This window comes from Pyrgilauda ruficollis, unplaced genomic scaffold (genome assembly GCF_017590135.1).
Source record: "Pyrgilauda ruficollis isolate IOZ18807 unplaced genomic scaffold, ASM1759013v1 scaffold252, whole genome shotgun sequence".
Taxonomy (NCBI): Eukaryota; Metazoa; Chordata; class Aves; order Passeriformes; family Passeridae; genus Pyrgilauda; species Pyrgilauda ruficollis.
This window is the reverse complement of record NW_024523845.1, coordinates 137,935-160,329: the sequence shown is the minus strand read 5'-3', so window position 1 is coordinate 160,329 and position 22,395 is coordinate 137,935. Positions and strand designations below refer to the sequence as shown.

Here is a 22,395-nt window from a genome sequence, read left to right as displayed (position 1 = left end):
CGGCATTGGTTCCAGGAACAGCACAAGTTGTAAAGAGAGGTTGGAGGGGAACTAAGAGTTCTTAGTTTGTCCTTTTCCTCATCTCTCAGGGGATCCAGACTTTCTGTACCCAAAGTTCCCCAAGTCAGGGCTGTTGCTCTGAGCCCCTCGCCTGGCTGGAGGAGACTCTGAAGCTCGAATGTGGATCCAGAGTGGAGCTGGAGACACAGCCACTGCATCCCTCAGGAGAGCAATGTGCCCCCAGCCCAGCACCAGGGGGATGCTGCACGTGCTCACTGGCACAGAGCAGCCGTGCTGTGGCAATGGGAATGTTTGCCATGATCCCAGTCCTGGGGCTGGTTCGTGGACCCTCTTCAGCTTCAAGGTTCTTATATAACACTTTTCTCTGCTCTGGAAACAGCTGCCAAAAGGAACACAAGCGAAGTCTGGTTGCCTGTTTGACCAGCATCTCCAGCCCCACCACAAAGAATTTGATGTCAGTTTGGGGCCAATGTGACAGTGTTGTACAAGCTGTTTCTCTCAGGGCTCACCTCTCTGCCCTTCTGTATCCTGCAGCCCTGTGGGCAGCCTTGCTGCCCCCGGGAAGGGGCTGATTGCCAGAGCAGTGTGTGGTGCTTGTGAGGGTCTTTTGGTCCCTGTGAGCTGCCTGTGGAGAAGAGCTCTGTCCTTAGTCCTTTATGACTTCTCACCCTGAGTCTGATCCAGGCCTTTCCCAAGCTCCCCCTCACCACCCACCTCCCTGCCGTGGTTGTCCCCACCTTGCTCTCCTCTTTCTCACTGGGAGCACTGTGTGGAGCAGGGGCTCTTTGCAGAGCCAAAAAGCACAAAGAGAGCATTCCCTGGCTGCCTGCCACCCTCTCTTGTGCCTAGTCCATGCTGGTGATTGCACCTAGCAGCTGAAAATAAGCTCTTGGAAGAAGGGGAGGTGGTGATGAGGAGCTGCCAAGCCAGGCTATTTATACTGGGTGATTCAGGCCTCTGCCTGAGTCCAGCCAGATGCAGGGGAGCTGGAACCCAGGAGCAACCTGCAAAGGACAAACCCTTGAATGAGAGGGTCTTTGCTGTAATATCTCATTTACTGTGTGGCTCAGACTTGTCTGGCTAGCCACCTATGATGGACTGCACCTCCCCTCTCCGCGCTGCCCCTCAGCGTTCGCTGCAGCCCGCGCCGTGGAAGGATTCTTGCGGTGTGAGGTCCCACCACAGCGAGCACAGCCTGAGCCCAGAGGGCTGGGGACACCAGCACAGCCGCCTGGAGCCACTGCAGTGCCAGGACCTGCTGGTGCAGAATGCACTCTTCACTGGAGACCTGGACATGGTGCAGAAGTACTTCACCAAGAGCGCAGCCGTCAATCTCATCATTGAGACCAGGGGCGACGTGCTGCGCTGGACCAGCAGCAAACGTGGTGGGTATGAGGGACTGGGACATGGGGGAATAGAAAATGCCCAGGATGGGGTCCAAGGATAGGGCTCAGGCACCTGAGAAAAATATTGAAAGGAATCCCCAGTGGTGAAGAAGGACTTGAGAAGAACAGCTTTAGTGTGAGGAAGGAACTTTCCAAGGCTGTACAACAAGAAGTAGCAGGCTTGTTGAAGGTGGCATGAGGCAGATCTACTGGGAAATAGTAAGAATAGGACCCTTGGAAGAGTTGCTGGAGAAGCACATGCTCAGGACTGTCCTGTTAGAGATTGCTGGGATGGATGTGAAATATGTGTGAGGTGGGGAGTGTGCATGGGTGGAGAGGCATCGGAATGCTGCTCTGTTCCATGACACAGATTTGACAAGGGGAGCAGAAATCCAGTGTATGAGAAAGATGGTGGAAGCAAACTTTCCTCAGTGACAGGTGGTAGGAGCTGATCATTCTTGGTGCTTCTTTCTGTCTGTACATCTCACTTCTCCATCTCTGCCTTGTCCAGGCACGTCCTGGGGCTACCACACATGCTTCCACACTCTCTGGTCCCTTTTGCTTAGCTTCTCGTCAGCATTGTCCATAAGCTGCTCAGTAAGCAGTGCAGCTGGTGTGTTTGAGGCAGGGGTGTGCTGGGCAGCCTGGATGTGCCCTTGTTCTTCTGCTGTCAAGTAGTGACATGGTGCAGGCAGACTCCAGAATTTAAGAGCATCAAGTGGGGAAGGCCTTTAGCTGTATTTGTCCTGGTTTAGGGCAAATTTGGGAAAGAGCCTCCTCAACAGAAGGCTGGTGGCAAAAGCCACTCATCTGAGAATGGAAGAGCTGTTGATGAAGCTGCTTTCCCAGAGGAGCAGGCCAAATGTCCTGGTGCTTAGACAGTGATTTGTGGGGATCCACTCCAGCAAGAGACACGTAGGGTGCGTGGGCTTGCCAATGCACATGCTGCTACTTATGAGGGGTGAAGATTATTCACTGAGTTGTAAGATTTGTAAGACCCAGGTTTTGAATTGTTACAGTCTACTTAGGAACGAAATCACTAAAGGCATTACCTTTCATGTAAGAGAGATAATTTGTCAGTAAAATACGGATTGGGTGTGGTAACTCCTGTCTTGTGCCAGGCTGGCAGACACTGGAGCAGCCAGTCTCTCTGCTGGTAAGGGTTTGTGCCCCAGAGAAAATGGAACAATGTAAAACAACCTTATGTAGAAATTTCTATAATCAACAAAGTTTCAAGACATGAAAAACCCAAACAAACAAAATCATTCATCAAGCACAAAGCAAAAATGTGCTGCCAAATTTTGTCAGATAAGAATAGAGAACAAAAACCAAAACAAACCTTCATGCTACCTGAGGCTTGTCTCTGTATCTCACTGACCGTGTAGGGACAGGTTCCTAGAACTCAGTGACCTTAGCAGAAGGTTCTAGTGACCTTGTCTTTCCCAGATCACCTCGCTGGTATTTTAAGGTGCCCAGAGGAAGTGTAAACTGTCTGGTGTCACTGATACTTACACCACTTCCTGCCTCCCTGGTGCCTGGCTGGGAACCTCAGGCTCCCACGGGATACCTGCTTATATCCTTGGGTAAATAGAGGGTCCCATCAGGTGAGAACGTCTGCCAGGGACTTCCCTTTCTTTACCTTTTTGTAGGCTACATTTCAGCCAGACAAGGTGAAGTTTGCACACACAGAGCAAACTGGATGCTGTCAGCACAGAACTTGCTCATTTATTTTCATTACTGAGAATGGTAAAGTTCCCTGTCTTACACTCTGCTCTGGTCCTCTGGTAATTGTTGCTTGGTGGTCAGTTGGGGTCACTTAACTGGTGTTTAGCTGCATGATCTGAGTAGCTCCATGACACAAAATTAAAGGGGACTCTACCAGCCTGCCGTGCAGTTTGACATGTTCTCCAGATCACACGGTGTGAACAATGTGCACGGTGCTAGTGCCACGTGAGCAGGGCATGCTCCTCTGTGACCGAGCTGGGAGGGCTGCCTGCATGAGCCAAGTGGGGGCAGAGGAAAACACCAGCTCAGGTGACAGCACTGCAGTGAGCAGCCAAGTCAGGGGAGTCTCTGAGCACTGAAAGGGAGCACTAGAGCTGTGCAGGGGCTCTGTGCAAGGCGGATAGCAAGAAAAAGGAGAAAGTGGGGAGGGTCTAAAGCATAATTACCTCCAATTTTTCCCATCTTTGTGCCTGTTTCTACCATTTATTTGGCTTTGATTAAAAATAGCTGTCTTGTAGCTTGTTTAAAAATCTTCCTAGTGGCAATGGCTCAGGTGCAACTGGTAGATGGATGTGCAGTGCTGGAGACGTGTGTGGAGCCAAGGGGTGAACAAAGGCATGGAGAGGTGTGTGGAGCTGCTGGGGTCATGCTGTTGTGGTCTGGGCAGCACTGGGCAATACGCTGAGTAAGCATGAAACCATTTCCCTCTCTGTTGTCTTAGTGATGTCCCATCCCCATTTCTACCCTTCAAGCTCCCCTGCCCTTCCTGAAGGTTTTCCCTTCACAGCAGGGCACTGCTGAGGTACTGCTGCCTGAGTGGAGAGCCTTTATCAGCCTCTTGGCCCCAGCATTTGGTCACAAGGTTTCCCAGAATAGAACAGCTGAGACTTGAGCTGTGCCCAGCCTGAGCCAAAGCGAGGGGTGTGATGTGTTCCCCCTCCCTGTGGAACGCCCTGGGCTGGCAGGCAGGCAGACTCTCGGCCCAAACACAGGCTGCTGGTAGGGCTGTGCCTCAGAGCCTGGCTGGGGTGCACCAGCAGGACCTGTCCTGGTCTCTGAGGAGAGCCTGGTTGGGTGTTATGGGCAGCATCACGGGTGGAGGAGACGAGAGCCAGGAGCCCATCCGCACACAGCAGGCACACGGCCCTGCCCAGGTGTTCTGGCAGGCCCTGCTGGCTGGGGACCAGGGCACTGTAGCCAAGATCCTCAGAGATCCTCAGAACAACCTGAGCCCCAGTGCTGTGTTTGACACCAGTGACCTGGAAGAGTGGAAGAACTACCGCTTCAACCCCCGCGGGCTGAGTATGGGGAGCAGTGGGGCTCAGCCCATGCTCTGTGCTGTGGGGCTCAGCCCGTGCTGTGGGGCTCAGCCTGTGCTGTGGGGCTCAGCCTGTGCTGTGTGCTGAGGGGCTCAGCCCGTGCTGTGGGGCTCAGCCTGTGCTGTGGGGCTCAGCCTGTGCTGTGGGGCTCAGCCTGTGCTGTGGGGCTCAGCCTGTGCTGTGTGCTGTGGGGCACGGCTGCTGTGGGGCTCAGCCCGTGCTGTGGGGCTCAGCCTGTGCTGTGGGGCTCAGCCTGTGCTGTGGGGCTCAGCCTGTGCTGTGGGGCTCAGCCTGTGCTGTGTGCTGTGGGGCACGGCTGCTGTGGGGCTCAGCCCGTGCTGTGGGGCTCAGCCTGTGCTGTGTGCTGTGGGGCACGGCTGCTGTGGGGCTCAGCCCGTGCTGTGGGGCACGGCTGCTGTGGGGTTCTGTGTTATGAGTGCTCCTTGGCTTGCAGAGTGGTGGGAACAGCAACAAGAGCATGGGGATATGGTCAGGTTCTCCTGTGTTCCTTGTGGAAAGGGGTTCCTATTTCTGAGAGCACAGGGCGCATCCAGAAAACCTGGTCCCTCCCATAGGGATTGTTTAAGTGCTTGGGAGCTGCTCTGTGTGCAAACTGCTCTGCGCTGTGGGCTCTCACTGTGGGTTGTGCCAGGCTGTCACAACACGAGTTAGGTCATTGAGACAGTGCAGGTTGAACCTGGCCCTGGAAAACACAGATGACATACTGCCTCTGCAAGAAGGAGCTGAGAGGATGTAGTGTGGAACACACCATGCAGTCTGGGATGTCCTCCAGCTCAGTCTGGGTAGGCAGCAAGAGGCACAGTTTAAGGAGTTTTTTCCTGTAGCATCTGCAGGCTGTTAGCCAGCAGAAAGCACCAGCTCAGCGGTGGTTTGTGCTGGGTCAGCATCTTTGAGAGCTGGCACATTTCAGCCCCTTGCTCTCTCCTAGGTTCTAGATGTCCAGCTCTGCTGTAGCTTGTTTGCACCCTGCTCAGGGCTTGTTTGAGTTCCCTGTGTGTGTGGCAGCTGGCTCTGACACCTCTCTACTGCCTGCTTCCTCATGTTTGTGGTGCTACACACATGGTGTTTGGCCCAGCCACGTCACTGCCATCAGCCCTGCTCATGCACCAGACCCTTCATGTGCTGCATCCCTGACAAGAGAAACCCCTGTACCCCCTGAGCCACAGGTGAGGGGCACGCTGCCCAGAACAGCTTCTGCTGCGGGCTGCTGCTCCCTGGAGCTCCCTGTCTGCACGGCTCTGTGGCCTGAGAGCCCTCCAGGGATCTCTGCCTTTGCGGCCAGCCCACATGCAGGGATCTTGCAGGGAAAGGACCTGATGTCCCTTTTGGGGAAACACACGTCTGTCAGGGGGCCGTCCCTCAGGTACTTCAAGGAAAAGGGCAGGTGTTCGTGCACCGCGGCTGGATGTGGCTCCCTGACCCCTCTTCCCCTGCAGGACTGTGGTCGCTGAGCTACGAGCAGGAGCTGACCACGCCGCTGCACATCACGGCGGGCCGGGGCTACGCGGACTGCGTGCGGCTGCTGCTGCTCCGCGGCGCGGCCGTGGACCTGGCCCCGGGGGGCAGGACCGCGCTGCACGAGGCGTGCGCGGCCGCCCGCGCCGGCTGCGTGCGCCTGCTGCTCGGCGCCGGAGCCGACCCCGAGGCTGTCTCCGAGGATGGCTGCCGGCCCCTGCACCTCTGCAAGAGCTCCGACTCCATCGAGTGAGTCCTGCCTGCGGGAGCGCCGCCAGCCTCCCTGCGGCTCAAGCCTAATCCCGTGTAGGAGGGGTCCCTCCTCCCCCCTGGAGGTGGGTTGATGCCTGCAGAATGGGGCTGCTCCTGGACCGGGATCAGCTCTGAGGTCCAGCAGGTGACTGCAAGCTCGTGTCCTTAGCAGATGCATCTGAGGAGCCAGTGGTCTCGCTGTAATGTTCAGGGCGTTCCTGTGCAGATCCACTGTGCTTGTGAGCAGGCACCAGGTGTGACAACACTTGAGAGGTCTGTGCAGAGTTAGCTTAAATTAGGGTGACAGCATCTCTGCTCACCAGTCATGCTGGCTTAAAAACTCTGCTCCAGGGCATGAGGAGCAGGGATTTTTGGACTCTGGGGAAAAGCTGGGGTGGTACAGATGGGAGATGGAGATGAGAAATGGTCAGCAAGTCGCCTCGGCCCACACAGGTGTGTCCGGCAGCTGCTGCAGCATGGTGCCAGTGTGAACAGTCAGACGGAGGAGGAGATGGACACAGCACTGCATGTGGCATCACGGCACGGCCTGGCAGAGCATGTCCAGCTGCTTCTGCACCACGGGGCTGAATTGGAGGTGAGGAACAAGGAGGGGCAAACACCGCTGAATGCTGCCTGTGCTCAGCCCCATCAGCCCCAGGACATGGACCGCTACTACCGGGTCTGCCAGCTGCTGGTGCAGAGCGGTGCCAGGATCAACGCCGAGGACCGGGACCGGCAGCACCCGCTGCACCTGGCCTGCAAGAATGCCAACGCTCAGATCGCAGAGTTACTGCTGGCCCGGGGCGCCAATGTCAATGTCATGAACTACGGCGGCAACACGGCCCTGCACAACATCCTGCAAGTGGCTGCCTACAAGCGGGAGCATCGCCCAGAGCTGGTGGTGCGAGCGCTGCTCAACCACGGAGCCGTCCGCATCTGGCCGGGCTCCCTCCTCAAGGTGCGGGGAGTGTGTGGGAGGGGAAGGCTGTGAGCAACACCAGGGCCCCCGTGGGCCCTCCTGCCACAGCAGGGCTTGTTCCAAGGCAGCCTGTTTGCTGTCCTGCCCTGCTCTGCCCAGGGCCTGGGAAGGGAGAACTGGCATTATAGGTACGGGAATCCCTGATGCTTTCTGCTGGGGTGTGGTTTGCTGTAGTACTCTCCTGCTTGGCTGCTAAGCTGTGTGGACAGCACTCACCCAGTTTCCATCATTACTTGCTCTGGAAATTGTTGGTCCTTTTCCTCTGGAGGTGTTTCTTCTCAGGGGCACACCCTCCAGCTCCTGCCGTCTCTGCAAGACACCCGCAGACAAAGGGTTAATTTCCTGTCTTAATTCCTGAGCACTGCAATAATTACCCAGCCCGGAGATCAGCAGATTGCTCTCCCCTTTGGGAAAATACAGGAAAATCAACAATTAACACTAATTAATCTCCTATTAACGCCAGATAATGAGGATCACTGGTACAGCCAGAATAGACTCTGACAGCTACTGCTGGCCTGGGCCATGGGGAGTGGCAGCCCGGAGCCAGGGAAATCTGCCTCTGTGCGGCTTTGCCTGGGTGGGGTGCTCTCCAAAGGCTGCACTGTTGCTAGGTACACGGCACTGGCGTGTCACCTGCACCTACACCAATGTGGGACACACCAGAGGTGTTGTACAGATATGTGTGAAGTCCTCTGCGGTTCTGTGCCACCCTTGACATGGCCACAGCACTGCTCTAGACACAAGCACAGGTGTCTCTGCAGCCGTGCACCAGAGAGGCACAATCCTGCATCCCTGAGACCCCAGTGTGGCCCGCAAAAGAGGCATGGTGTGCTGTGCTCTGCCTGATCACAAAATGAATGCCAGTCCCTGCCCTGGAATGGCTCATGCTCTAACTACTGAAATGGGAGGTAAGGAGTCTGGTGTCAAGCAGAGTGTTGGTGTTTATGAGCTCCTTGCAGCAGTGAAGCTGATGGAGATCATCTCCTCAGCCATGCATGATTGTCCCTGTGTCTGAGGAGGAGCTGTGGGTTGTGCTGAAGGCAGCCAAGCTGTGCATGTTCAGTGGTGGCTCAGCCCTCCTCTGTGCAAGCAGGGATGCTCTGGTGCTTCATACCTGCAGTGGTTTTTCTCTCCTGGGTCAGAATGAGGGAAGGACAGTTCACCAGATTTACTACACCTGGATTGAGCAGTACTTTAGGAGGTGACAGTGGGGCTTGCAGGATCTTGCCAAATGATGGTGATCACCTGCTCTTGATGCCTTAAGTTTTAGCTTCCATATTTTCCAGATTCTGTACTGCATTAGTATGTAACTCTGAATTTCATATAAAGTGTTAGCAAACTCTCTTCACACCTCAGTCACACAAACCCATCCTTTTCCAGCCCCAGAACCAAGGACACCATTCCAGCTTCAGGCCCAAAGAGTGTAAACAACCATGAATTGAGGAAAGCAAACTGGAAGGATGGGACTGCCTAACCTGAAGCTGTAATTGGACAATTAACCCCAATATGTAAATGGACCAAAAATTATAAAAATATGACAGCTGGTGACTCGGAGTCCATCTTGGGTGTAGCCTCAGCCAGACTCTTGTACTGCCCAAGGTGTATCCTTTGAAGGCCTTTTTCATCAATCCCTACTTTATTCCTTTAGCAGAGTCCAGCCTGTGTTCCAGGTGGCCTCTGAAGGCATCTGTCTCTCCCTGGCCAGGTGCTGCGGTGCTGCCACAGCTGCCCGCGTGTCATCGAGGCGCTGGTGAACAGCTACAGCCACGTGCGCGTCTCCGAGGACTGGGTGGGAGCGGTTCCAGCAGAGGTGGTACAGGTGAGGGAGCAAACGCCAGCTGCTGCTGGAGAACACGTGCCCAGGTTCTGGTGGGCTGCCGGGGCACGAAGGCCTGGAGGGGGTTGGGTGGAGCTGGGGCTGGCCAGGGGGGTGGCAGGCACGGGATGGTGCTGCTGGGGGCAGGGAGGATGCTCCATAGTGAGGCAAGTGGCTGTCTGGTTCTACCTCTGGTCCCAGGGTGATATCTTCAGCTTTGCATGCCTCTGGTCCTTTCTTCTCTCTGTAGAAATACCCATGTTTCTACCAGTCGCTTTTCTCCCTGGGGCACAGACCTCGCTCCTTGCAGCACCTGGCTCGCTGCACACTCAGGACCCTCCTGGAGGGCCGCCTGCTTCTGGTCCTGTCCCAGCTACATCTGCCAAGTGCCCTGCACCAGTTCCTGCTGCTCGGCTTTGAGGACGTTCTCTACTAGGGGTGGCAGCTCCAGTCCTGCTGTGCCTCTCTGTGCAGGTGCTCCACCTCTGCCAATGCAGTCTGTGCTTTTGCAGCTGCCCCCTTCTCCTCGCCCCACTCCTGCCTGGCCACATCAGCCCCCTGTGCCAAGCCTGCTGCCATGTCCCAGTCCCAAGCAGCCTTGTGCTCTGCATCATGCACCTGTTTTGGAGTGTTCTGTTTGTCCATACTAATCCAGACAGACTCCAGACTAACAAAAGGAGGTATGGGAATTAGGGAATTTTGTGGTACAAGGAGCAAAGATGCTGCATGGATCACAGGCTTAGTAGTAGAATACCAGTTTCCTATCCCAAATCCAAATACTCTAGCCTGTACTAGGCAATTCTGATGCCCTGGATGATTGCTGTGGTCCTGTCTTTGGTCAAGTTGCTTGGTCTGTACCCAAAGGTGTTTGGAATAAATCCTGTTCTTTATACCCACCTGAGCATGATTTCTTCATTTCTTTGAAGACTGTCCTGACAGAGCTCACCTGACATGCCATGGGTGGTGGCATTTGCACTCAGAGCTGTGCACCCACCTGTTTTTCAGTGGGAAATGTGTGGTGGGTGTTCCAATAAAACCCCTTCCAATAAAACCCATGAAGGTACAATGTCTGGGTTACCTGGCTCAGGAGCTTGGGACAGGCTGGCTGTGCTTGTGCAGCACTGAGGACCTCGCTGCTGGTGAGAAGGAACGTGTCCTGGGACTGCTGCTCCCCTGGGCACAGAGCAGCCAGCAGCAGAGCACTGTGCAGGGTCCCACTGCGGCCTGGGCTGCACCACAGCCTTGGCAGGGTGAGAGGAAATGTTTTATCCTGCAACATAAGACACACTTATGATGAAAAAGAAGCATTATCCATCCTTTAAAGATCTGCTCTAAGCAAGCTCCATTACTGCCTCTGGCTCAGGGAGTGCCCTGAGCACCACAGCTGTGGCACAGGTATCCGGGGCAGCGGGTGCCTCCTCTTGCTGCACTTGTGGTGCCTCTCTCCACGGCCACAGTGGGACCCTGCAACACGCAGCTCTGCAGGAAAGGCTGTGTGACAGAGCAGTGGTGCTCCCTGTTCTGCCTCTCCGGGCACACGGGCTGTGGCCCTGAGCCCTCAGCCCTGCTGCTCTGAGGACGTGAGCCCAAAACCACGCTGAGAGGTGGATGGTGCTGCTCCTGATCGTGCACTGCTGATGTGCCACAGCAGGGATGCTAACAGGGTACAGGAGGGATGTGTTCATGTGCTACAGGTGCCCACAAGGTGCCTGGAAAGCACTTGTGCCTGCCTTTAAGTAGGTGCTAATGCACAGAGATGGTATATCTCAGGATATGTGCTTTATGACATCCAGGGGCAGAGAGGTGAGGTGTTGGCTTGGGTGGTCAACAACAATCTGCAAAACTGGCATGAAGTGTACAGGGGAACCAAAGTTTTTAAAATACATGGACGATGGCCTGCCCTCTCCCCACAGACCAGTGGTGCATTTCCCTTGCACCAGTGAAGGAATGGAGTCTGAAGTTGCCTCCTTCCTGTTGGCTGAGCTGGCTTGTCTGCTCAGGTCATCTGTTTATGTGACCAGGGCCAGTGGTCTTGTTCCCAAAGTCTAATCACCGCTTTAAAGAGTTCATTTTTAGCCAGGTGATGTCTGTGAGCAAAGAGGAACAGAAACAGGAAGGTCTGTCCTTTTTGGTGGCAGCACAATCTGGGATTGCCTTAGCCTGACCTGATGTCCTGGTCTGAAGGCAGCGTGCAGAGCAGCACACCTGGACAGGTATACCATCCTTCTCTCCAACATTGTCCCTATGCCTGCATTAACTTGTGCTCAGTAATGCATGCTCAGCCATAATAATATCTCCTTAGAACAGGGAAGAGTTGAATTTCATCGTTTGCTTTATTTTGTAGTTTTATTTGCAGCTGTTAGGCTTACAGCTGTCTCCTGGGTCTCGCTGGCTGCTTTTGCCAGTTCTGAGGCTGCTCTGCACTGGCTGATGGAGGCAGCTCCAGCTCTTCCAGTGGGAAGAGGTGAACACACAGGGTCTGGTTTCTGCAAAGGCAGGAGCAGATGGAGCTCTGGCACATCCTTGTCCTTCCTGGACAAAGGTGGCCAGACGGGCACCTCCTGCAATGAGGGACCCGTGGTGGGGCTGCAGGTGCATTTCAAGGGCTCCCCTCAGAGCCACCAGACTGCAGACAGAGCATCCTGTGTGCCTGGGGGGCTGAGGTCAGGTGGGTGGAGAGAGGAACAGGCCATCCCTGGCCACATGTCTTCAGAAACTGAGTTTTGTCTGTGCTCCTACCAAAACTGAAAGGGGCACGAGTTCATCATGCATAAGGATACCACTGGATAACAGTCTTCAAGGAATGTGAGGCTGGTAGGAAAAAGGGAGAACCTTTTACATCATGACCAATGCAACTGGTGGGGAAAAAACTACACCAAATCAAACCAATCCAGCAGAAAAGCTCCTGGGAACTCCAGCCCTTTGCAAATGGAAACAATCAAAAAGGCTCAAGCTAAGATGCAGGCTGAGTGTAAGTGCTCTGACTTCAACTCAGTTATGCTAATTGATTAGCAATTGATTTTCAAAAACATTTACAATAACAGATTTTAAAAGATTTAATGTTCCAGAGCACATTCTGGCAACTTAACAAACTTTGCTATTTTCTCAGGTTTCTGAAGGGGAAATTCCTAATGCAGCATTGGATGTATTTGCAGGGACAATTTTGCCAGGGAAATTTAACCTTCCTGAGTGGGAGGGCTGTGGTCTCTACTGAGAACACTGAACCTAGGGGGTTGTTAGCACAGGGACACGTGGTTCTGGTGTGTTTTTATCAGCTGCTGCAGGCACAGGCAGCTGCCAGTCACTTCTGAGTCCTGGGCTTGCTGGGAATGTCTCTTGGGCACAGGCTGGTGCCCCTGCTTCAGCATCCACCTGGGTTTGTCAGCAGAACAGTCACGGCAAGGTGCACCCTTAGGAGTGGCTGGAGAGATGTGAGTCCACTGTTGCATTTTCAGAGCAGCCATTCAAGTGATGTGCTCAGGGAAAAAGTCATCCCAGCTCCAGACAGAAGTTTCCATCCCAGCTGCAGCCACTGGCTCCTGCTTTGACCCTCCCCGTGCAGCCAAAGCCCTGCCCATCCCTGGTATTCCTTCTGACAGACAACCAGCACACTCTGCAGGCTCCCCAGCCTCAAGCACCTGCTTGACTCTCGCTCAGTTTTTCCTGTTCCTCAGTAAAGAGCAGGAGAGGCCATAATGGGGGTTAGCAGTGAGGTACTTACAGGAAAAGCAAGCAGAGAAAAGCTCTTTCCCAGCACGTCTGTACCCACCCTGAGTTATAACCTGCTTCTTTGGTAGTTTTGAGTCAAAAAGGCATCTTTGTATTTTTTTGTTGTGGAGATATTTTTTTTCTGCCATAAATTTGACCAGTTGCTTTTTGGACCTGTGAATATTTGAGCATTCTGATGCCCTTGTGGGAAGGAGAGAAGAATTGCACAGTGCATTGATCACCTTGCTCTCTTTATCTTTCTGCTGTCATGTTTCATTTGATGCCACGTAAGAACATATCAGCAATGATGTTCTGTTTCTCTCCATCATATAATTTAAAACCACACAGATCTATGCTATTTCTCCACTTATTTGGCTGGAATTGTGTTCGGCTGTGCTGTTCATGTGTGCAAGCAGGCACCCAGCCCTGACTGCACACACAGGGTTTCCCTGGGCTTTTCCTGTTGCAGTGCATCCCTTGGGATGGAGGGAGGGCAGCTGTGCACAGTGCTGTGGTTGTGTGAGGGCTGTTCTGCTGTGCACACAAATGCTCAGGAGCCCTGGGGCTGTATTTGGTGTGATTTGCCTGTAGTTGAGGGGATTTGCCTGTAGTTGATGGGATTTTCCCGTATTTGGTGTGATTTGCCTGTAGTTGATGGGATTTCCCCGTATTTGGCGTGATTTTCCCGTATTTGGTGTGATTTTCCCGTATTTGATGCAATTTGCCCGTATTCGGTGTGATTTGCCCATATTCAGTGTGATTTTCCTGTATTCGATGTGGTTTGCCCATATTTGGTGCGATTTGCCCGTATTTGGTGCGATTTGCCCGTATTTGGTGCGATTTGCCCATATTTGGTGCGATTTGCCCGTATTCGGTGCAATTTGCCTGTATTCGGTGCGATTTGCCCGTATTCGGTGCGATTTGCCCATAATCAGTGCGATTTGCCCGTATTCGGTGCGATTTGCCCGTATTCGGTGCGATTTGCCCGTATTCAGTGTGATTTGCCCGTATTCGGTGCGATTTGCCCGTATTTGCCCTTGGGATGGAGGGAGGGCAGCTGTGCACAGTGCTGTGGTTGTGTGAGGACTGTTCTGCTGTGCACACAAATGCTCAGGAGCCCTGGGGCTGTATTTGGTGTGATTTGCCTGTAGTTGAGGGGATTTGCCTGTAGTTGATGGGATTTTCCCGTATTTGGTGTGATTTTCCCGTATTTGGTGTGATTTTCCCGTATTTGATGCAATTTGCCCGTATTCGGTGTGATTTGCCCATATTTGGTGAGATTTGCCCGTATTCGATGTGGTTTGCCTGTATTCGGTGCGATTTTCCTGTATTTGGTGTGATTTGCCCATAATCAGTGCGATTTGCCCGTATTCGGTGCAATTTGCCTGTATTCGGTGCGATTTGCCCGTATTCGGTGCGATTTGCCCATAATCAGTGCGATTTGCCCGTATTCGGTGCGATTTGCCCGTATTCGGTGCGATTTGCCCGTATTCGGTGCGATTTGCCCGTATTTGGTGCGATTTGCCCGTATTTGGTGCGATTTGCCCATATTCGGTGCGATTTGCCCGTATTTGGTGTGATTTGCCTGTATTTGGTGCGATTTGCCCGTATTCGGTGCGATTTGCCCATATTCGGTGCGATTTGCCCATATTCAGTGTGATTTTCCCGTATTCTGTGCGATTTGCCCATATTCGGTGCGATTTGCCCATATTCAGTGTGATTTGCCCATATTCGGTGTGATTTGCCCGCTGGCCCAGCCCAGGAGGAGCCCTGGGCAGCGCTGCCCCCAGCCAGCGGGCTCTGTGCTCCAGGGCAGGTGCTGCAGCCTCTGATGTTGCTCAGACCTGTCACCCCCATGGTGCTGTCCCTGAGCTGAAGGGAAGCCCCGTTCTTACTCACATCTTGCACCTCGCACTGCAGTGTAGCCAGCCTGGCTGTTCCTCAGCCTGGTGTTTCCACCAACCCAGATCAGGTTCTCTTGAGCAAGTGCACCTGTTACTTTTACCATCCCAACAATTCACTTTTATCCATTCCAATACTTTTATCAGCAATTGTTTTTTATTTCTCCCTGATTGCTAGCAGCGTGTAGCATTGATATGTGAAGAGAATAGAGCTAGAGATACACCTGTCAAATGGCTGTGTAAGATAAGTCTCCTCAGTCACCAAGTTCTTTTGGATCTATTAATATTGAGGACACTAACTGCAGCATACAGCTAATTTTTCATATTAGAATACTAAACAAGAATTTCGTATTAGAATACGAAATAAGAATTAGAACTTAGTCAAATGACTTACAGATTTCTAAGCATGCCCCATCTCTCTCATTAGCTCTATCAAACTTGTAGGCTTATAAAAAGTTACATAAAATAATTTGAAAGTGCCTCCTTCAAATTACATTAAATTGGGTTCTAGTTTTTACTGACTTACCCAGGACATCCTTTGACTGCTTGTCTGTGATTGCTTGGGAGGTATGTTGAACTAACTGCTGTGTAGTTTCTTGGATATCCATGTGAACACATTTAAATACTGACAAGACATTGGTGTTTTTCCCCCTAGTAATCTTAAGTTCCCCAGTGTGCCATGATTTGTTATAAAGAAAAAAATAAATGGTTCAGTGAACTCATTAGCCAATTAAATACTCTTGCATGTGAGCTCTTCTCCTGCACATTATAAAAATTGTTACTTACACAGTTTAGCATCTTCCTTAATTACTGATGGAATAGAAAGTATTTCATTACCACTGTAAAATATGAATACTGCACATAGTTGTTTCAAATGCAGAGCAGAAATATTTACTGAGTTGCTGGATGTCATTATGCAGAGTGTGAGCTGCACACAGACACTGGGGCAGGTGCCCAGTGCCTGCAGCTCTCTGGGCTCTCTGCCGCAGGGGCACGCGGCTCTGGGGTCGGTATTTCGGGGGGTTTGGGAGAGAGGAGGGCTCAGAGCAGCACCAGGAGTGGGAGGGGGCTGCAGGGGCTCCTGGCAGTGGGAGCTGCGGAGCTGAGGGGGTTGGACACGCCAGGGCTGCTCTCAGTGTGTGGGTGCCTGTTCTCCAGCCCAGGGGTCCCAGGGCAGGAGGGGCTGAGAGCCCCCTGCCCAAAGAGAGCCAGGGACCCCTCCATGTCCCCTGGCACCCACTGCTGGACCCTACTGTGCCTTCTGGCTCAGCCTCCCTGAGGGCTCATTCAGCACTGTCGGGCCTTCCTCGTGGCACTCGGAGGTAAAACCAGATACAGTGGCTGGAAACTGAGCAAACACATATTAGAAATGAGACAATTTTAATAGCAAGGGCAATTAATCTTCTAGTTAATTGCATCTTAGAACAAGTTATCATGGTGATGTAGATTTCTTATCTCAGGGGTTGTTTTTACATCACGTGAGGATCTGCCCTAGCCCAGACCAGGGTTCATCTGCATGGTGCTCAGCCCCGTCCCAAAGAGATCAGGCCGATTAATTACAGATCTCTGAACCTTCACTGGGCTGCCACAAGATGCTGTCACCACTGGGACTGTGTTTTGCCCCAGGACAAAAAGTTCCAGTTTCCATTCCCAGCACTGCTAACTCCATTCACACCTCATTGACATCTCTGACTTAACCTGAGTTTCCTTCAATTCGAGCCCTCTGGTCCGTACTGGTTCTATCAGATTCCTTGCTCTGAATGTGCTGTCTGCAGTGGTTTCTGAGAAAGACAGTCTGAAATGAATGGGGATGCTGCTTTTATTTAATTATTTAAATATTTAGTCTTACACCACTTCTCTCATAAGCTTTATCTTTGACATCTCAGCTGTTTGGCAGCACCAAGCACACTTCACTTGAGTGGGATGGACAGTGCTCAGGAGTTCTGAAGGACCCCAGGGCTGGATGTGACCCACAAAGGCAAACCCCATCCTTTCCCCAGCACACGAGCACCTCGGGGGCTGCCCAGCAATCCTGGCTGTGATTCCCCCCGAGAAGGCTCTGCAAAGTGCCCTGCCTTGGGGCAGTAGTGCCCACCCCAAGCTGTGACCCCCCCACAGCAACACAGTCCCCCTGAGCTGAGCTTTGCGGGGTTCATGCTGGGGCTTGCTTGTCCCGGCAGCAGCTCTCCCACTGCCAAGGCCTTCTGGTCTTTCTTTGTGAGGAACAGGGCTCCAAATTCCTCCTGCACTCTGTTTCCATGCAGAGGTGCTGCAGCAGAGGCTGACGCTCCCGAGGTGCCGTGCTCCGCGGGTGAACCCCAGGGGAGCAGACCCCTTTGCACGGCGCTGCTCTTTGGGCTGTCAGCCCCGCTCTGGCTCATTCCACACCTCAGCAGAGTCACCTGCAGCTGCTGCCAGGGCTGGGTGCTTCAGGTCGCTGAAAGAATCCCCAGCAAAGGTTTCAACAAAGCTGGTTTGGTATAACTGCAGTAGTAGCAGAAGATACCAAGAACGGTCAGAAGACAACAAAAGCTGCCTCAAGGAGAAAACCTAAGCAGTGACAAAATAACAATATCTTAACATGGAAAAATTACCTGAGTACCTCTCCTGTGAGGGAAGGCTGAGGGAGCAGGAGCAGCTCAGCCTGGAGAAGGGAAGGCACAGGGGATCTCATCAGTGTGGATAAATCCCTGAGGGGAGGGCACGAAGGTGATGGAGGCAGGCTGCTTTCAGTGGTGCCTTTGACTGGGCTGTGCTCCCAGCTGAAGAAACGATGCTCATGTGCCAGCCTGTATTCTGCATGGTGTTGCATAACCCATTTTGTTCTGAATTCTGCATCCTGCACTCTGAGAACACCAGCTTTGCTTATAGGCTCTCACAGAGCCATGAGATGCATGTCTGTATAGTGACCTGCAGATGATGGATGCCTTCTGAATGAACAGTTCTGGAGTGCCATGCTCACATAACTGCTGGGGCAGAGCAGTGCACGTGGAGAGAGCTGCTTCTGAGCTAAACATGCGAGAGGTACCAGCCCTGTGCCTTAGAAGGCCCATAAATTATCTAAAGAATTTGGTTAACATTGCTCTCCCTGAGCAGGATCCAAACACAGGAGTGAGGGAGGGCTTGGCTCTCCTAGGCAGAACAATCCTCAAAGAAATATGTGAGAGGAGTATGTGAACCTTGTCCAGGACTACAGAAACAAAAATTTCTGGTCTGAGATCTTGTCAGCAGCAAACCCACGGGCCTGGGCATGCTCTTGGTACTGTTAATGCGGATCCTGCACTGCTCCAGCTGCGGCCCTGCCAGGTCTAGCTCTGAAGTACCTTCCCCAGGCATGAACGCAGGTTTCATGTCAGAAGCTGAAGACAGAAGTACGTGGGGCAGCTCTGCAGTCAGGGAGGGCCTGAGGGACCTTGTCTGCTGGAGCCTTGTCTGCCAGAAGCTGGGACCTCCTGGGTGCCCCTTGCTCGTGGGTGTGATGTTGCCCACCTCGGGCAGCGTGCGGCCGCAGAGCCTGAGGGGCCGTGCCATGGGCACCAGGACCTGTGCCTGGCGGAGCCCAGCTTCGGCCCAGCAGCACCATGGCCACAGCCAGCCTGCTCTCCAGACCCACCAAACTTCGAGTAAATAATTTCACAACGTTGCTCTTCCTTTTAATATGTTTAACAGCTATATTGCAGGAATGCCTAGAGGCTGTGACTAGATTTAGTCCTGTTGTGCTAGATTCCGTGCAGAGATAGTAAGTGGAGCAGGTAGAGGCATAAAGTTAAGACTGCATAGCAGTTTCCATTAGGAAGACCTGCTTTCATTTCCCAGTCTGTCATTATGCTTTAACTGTTGCAGTTGTGGTTGCTGTGCTGTGTTACTCAGAACTTTACCCATTACAGATACAGCAAAAATTAATTGGCCTGTATTTGGCCAACAGCTGGTGCATCAGGAATACTCCAGACTCTCCACCTCAGAGAGGAGAGCTGGCCTGGGTGGTTCTTTTCCTGCCAGTAGCACAGGATCAAATTTTCCTTAATGAACAGCCTCTGAGGATCCCACTTTGCAGGATCCCAGCAAGGACATTTTTAAAGGCTGAAGGTTTTCTCCTGGGATCCTCTGTGCTGATCAGAGAGGTCATGCACCATCTTCAGGACAGACACTGTCCCACGTGCCAAGTGTTGAGCAGGACACCTTCCAGGCTTTCCTGCTGGCTCCAGAAAAGCAGGCAAACAGACTGGTCCATGTTCACATGTCTGCAACAAGGAATGAGGAGGAGGAAGAGACTTGAACAGTTCTGATGCAGAAAACAGAGAAGAGAGGTGCTGAGCAAAGGCAGACTGAGGATGGGGGAGATGGGCCAGGCTAGTCTGTGATTGCTGCTTGCAGAGACTGGACTTGAATTCAGCACTCAGGAACCAGCTTGGTGAGACTCAGGACCACTTGTTGAGACTGAAAAACATGAGCCATGACACAGCGACCCCAAAACAGGAGAGAGCAGGTCTCCTCCTGAGACTTTTTAAACTCCGTGTCTGATAATGTTCCTAGCAAGGTCCTGAGAGATCTCCATCAACAGCTGAGAGTGCAATGAGACATGAGGCTTTACAAATTGCACACACAATTTATATTTCTGCTGTACCTGGCGTGTTGGACAGTCTATCTTCAGGCACATTAAGGAAATAGACTGGTTCCTTGACAGGGAGGGATGAAGCCCTTTAAACTGGAATCAAGGGGCTTTCTGCAGAGGTGTGTGGAGAGGGAAAGATGCCCAGGAAGCATCTGAGCAGTGGAGGTCTGAGCCTCAAGTGGAAGCCATGGAAACTGCATTTCACTAGGCAGCAAGAAGCTGTGGGAGATTCAACACAGGTTACACAACTGAAACTGGGAAAGCCCATGGAAGTCCAGTGGGTGGACGTGCAGCCCGGACGCTCATTCCAAGCTGGCTCACCTGTGAGGATGGTGGATGAGGGAGCTCTGTCCCATTTGATGTACACACGAGAGTACAGCGGCACATCTTTGCTTTGTTATTCTTACAACCTTTTATTTTTTTCTGTAGTCCTTCAACATATCCTTGAACACATCTCTGAATCCTTGCTTCACGATTTGCACATGGGTTACTACAAAGTCTCATGAGACACAGTAAACCAAAGTGCAGTGAATTGCTGGGGCCCTGAGTACATTCCCCCCTCCTTGGGGGAGCTTTGACTCTCCAGGATCAGGACCAATTCACAGGATGAAGCCATCTGTCACCAGATCTGCTCTGCTCACCTTCCTCAGGTCCTGTGGGAATGCACCCTGGGCACTGAAGCCCCTGCCTTGCTACAGCCCTTCCTGCCTGGCTTCCCACCCCTCTGGAAGCAGCCTTGCTTTGCTGCTCCTAGCATGGAACAGACTCAGTGTGGGAGGGGAGATGGGGGCTGCAGGAATGCAAGTGTATGATCAGGTAAGCAGAACCTTAACCGTGGAGACATCAGCAGGGACTGGCAGGGTGCAAGCTCCTGCTGTGCAGAGGGCAGAGATGAGCCTGCCACTGTGGTCTCCAGGCAGGAGCTGCTGCTGTGGGCACGGGCTGCCATCCTCCCTCCCATGGGAGACACAGCTCACCCCCAGCTCACTCGGGTCTCCAGCAAGGTCACTAAAGAGAGCAGCTTCCTGCTGCTCTCAAATATGTTGCTAACCTGTCTGCAGGTGTGAGGCGTGGGTTGGTTACACAGAAAAGATTCATCCAACAAGTGATCAAATTGTATTTGCTCAGGAGTCAGAAAGCTGCTTGCACAGCCTGATCTGGGCCCTTTGAGTGCAGTCTTGAGATCCAGTAACAGGTGGCTATGCTTTCACTTCCTCCATGGTCTAAGGTGCTTCCATAGCAGGGAATGGACCCAAGCTATGTGCATTGAAGATGACTCCAACTTGAAGGTTCCTTTACCACAGACATCTGGTGGATGAGGCAGGAGAGCTGGGGCAAGGACAGACAGAAGCCAGATGCTGACCAGCAGATCTGGAGCTATGTCCCTTATTGTGTCACAGCTGGTCTCCGCGGTGGGATTCATCCAAATGCTTATCACTGCCATATTCCTTCCCACCATGGAATCTGGGCCCTAATCCTGAAGTGGGGGCCACAGCCAGTCAGTGACCTGCAAAGATGAGCATCTCTCACTCAGCAATCCAAGGGCAGGAGGTGTCTGCATCAGAGTGGTGGCAGGGATCTCCTATGCCAGGCCTCAGTTTTATGATTCAATATTTGAGCCTGGATGATTATTTTACCATTGACTTCTCCACACCCATTTCCCTGACTTGGAGCAGGGCTGTTCTTGCTGTGGAGGGATAATTCTTTGGGACCACAAGGATGTGCCACAGAAAAAGGCACAAAAGACAAGAAAGAAAGAGGAGGCTGTGTGATGTCCTGTCTGGGCCCTGGGGATCCAGATTTTGCCTGTTTAGTGGAGGAAGGCTGAGTACCCCACTTTCAGCACAGTGGGCCCATTTTGCCTCACTTAAATGCTCCATACAGGATCCAAGTGTCCAACTCCATGGCTGGGCTGTCATGTCCCACAGAAAACACACACTTCAAAGTGGTGTTCCAGACATCCTCAGGGACAAAGCAGAAGGTGACGGCAGAGAAACCCATGTGTTTACACAGATATCGATGCCACCAGGGAGCCTGGGTAGCTAGGCAGCCAGGGGTGCTGCATCCCTGGTCAAAGGGGAAATGCAGGCAGGAACACACAGGGGACTTGAGAAGAGGAATACCCCTAGGTGAGAGCTAGAGGTCTGGAGTATCACTGTGCCACTGAAACTACAGCTGGAGTGAGCATGGTCATGACTCCAGCTTGCATTTCTTGGCTTCCAAGCACTTTAAAAATCCTGATACTCTTCTGAAGCAGGGCTTCAGTTTGCTTCCTGCAGGTCTGGTGAGCAGCTCTCCTTAGGCAGGACAACCCAAATGCCGAGCTGGAGGCAGAAAGCCCTCTGTTTTAGCGTGGGGACTCCCCACAAGGGGCAGGCGATGTTCCTCCGGACACCGAGAGCACGGCGGAGCCGCGGCTCGGGAGCTTTCGCCCCGCACGGCTGCCGCCGGCTCTGCAGAGGGAGCGATGCGCAGCAGGGCCGCTGGCCGCCACCGGGGACGAGTCCGGCACTCGGAGTGCGGGGGAGCAGCAAGAGGGGGTATTTCAGGATACAACCCCCCCACCCTGACCCGAGTGCGTCTGCGGGAGGCCCCGGGGTCTTCCCGGCCCCGCGGCGCCCGAGCCCGCCGGTCTCACGGAGACTCCGCTCCGAGCTGACAAAGCTCCAGGGCCGAGAAAGGGGCAATCCCGACCCTGCCCCGTGGCTGCTCTACCCGCGCCCTGTTCGGGCGGTCTGCGGACACGGCACGGCACGGCACGGCACGGGGCCGCCGCTGCCTGGCCAGCGCCGGTCCGTCGGGGCGCTGGAGCCCGCCCTTCGCTGCCGTCCCCGGACCACTCCCCGCGGGCTCGGCCATCAGGAGCTGCCGGCAGGGCCGGCTCGGGTCCGGTTCCGGGAGCCCGGTGGTGCCGGCAGAGCGGAGCCGCTTCGCCCGTCCGTGGGCCCGGGCCCGGGCCCGGAGAGGGCTGTGCGGAGCGGAGCGGCGCGGCCCCGTCCCGTCCCCACAAAAGCACCCTTGTCCTGGCCCCGTAATTGCTAATCATCAATCACCATTAATAACAGCTGATGAGGCGGGAGGGGGAGGTGCCTTCCCAGGGGCCGGCCGCGCCGGGGGAGCGGGGCGCCTTGCCCCGCCGGAGCGGGCGCTGAAGGAGGAACTCGACCGTGATGTGCAGAAGATGGATGAGAGCAGAGGGCG

The 22,395-nt window shown here is 53.5% G+C and overlaps 2 protein-coding genes across 3 annotated transcripts in view; both read left to right on the top strand.

Moving 5' to 3' along the window:
• The first annotated feature begins 977 nt into the window (after nucleotides 1-977).
• ASB10 (ankyrin repeat and SOCS box containing 10) lies at nucleotides 978-9,869 on the top strand. Of its 2 annotated transcripts, none has more exons than XM_041471034.1 (5): nucleotides 978-1,406; nucleotides 5,908-6,175; nucleotides 6,632-7,136; nucleotides 8,863-8,976; nucleotides 9,224-9,869. In XM_041471034.1, the coding sequence occupies exons 1-5, from the start codon at nucleotides 1,112-1,114 to the stop codon at nucleotides 9,407-9,409; spliced, it is 1,368 nt and encodes a 455-aa protein (XP_041326968.1). In that variant the 5' UTR covers nucleotides 978-1,111; the 3' UTR covers nucleotides 9,410-9,869. The 2 variants fall into 2 exon arrangements, with proteins under 2 accessions (XP_041326968.1, XP_041326967.1); XM_041471033.1 differs by lacking the exon at nucleotides 978-1,406 and adding an exon at nucleotides 4,092-4,433.
• Nucleotides 9,870-10,151: 282 nt separating this feature from the next.
• GBX1 (gastrulation brain homeobox 1) overlaps nucleotides 10,152-22,395 on the top strand; it is a 19,151-nt gene continuing 6,907 nt past the window's right edge. The window contains exon 1 of the transcript XR_005955426.1: nucleotides 10,152-11,186. The gene's annotated coding sequence lies outside the window, so the exon portion shown is untranslated. The remainder of the gene's footprint in view (nucleotides 11,187-22,395) is intronic.

Excerpts from the sequence above, each read along its gene's own strand:
- ASB10 (XM_041471034.1), top strand. The coding sequence starts at position 1,112 with ATGATGGACTGCACCTCCCCTCTCCGCGCTGCCCCTCAGCGTTCGCTG. Across the intron at positions 6,176-6,631 it reads AAGAGCTCCGACTCCATCGA|GTGTGTCCGGCAGCTGCTGC; the intron begins GTGAGTCCTGCC and ends CGGCCCACACAG. Across the intron at positions 8,977-9,223 it reads TTCCAGCAGAGGTGGTACAG|AAATACCCATGTTTCTACCA; the intron begins GTGAGGGAGCAA and ends TTCTCTCTGTAG.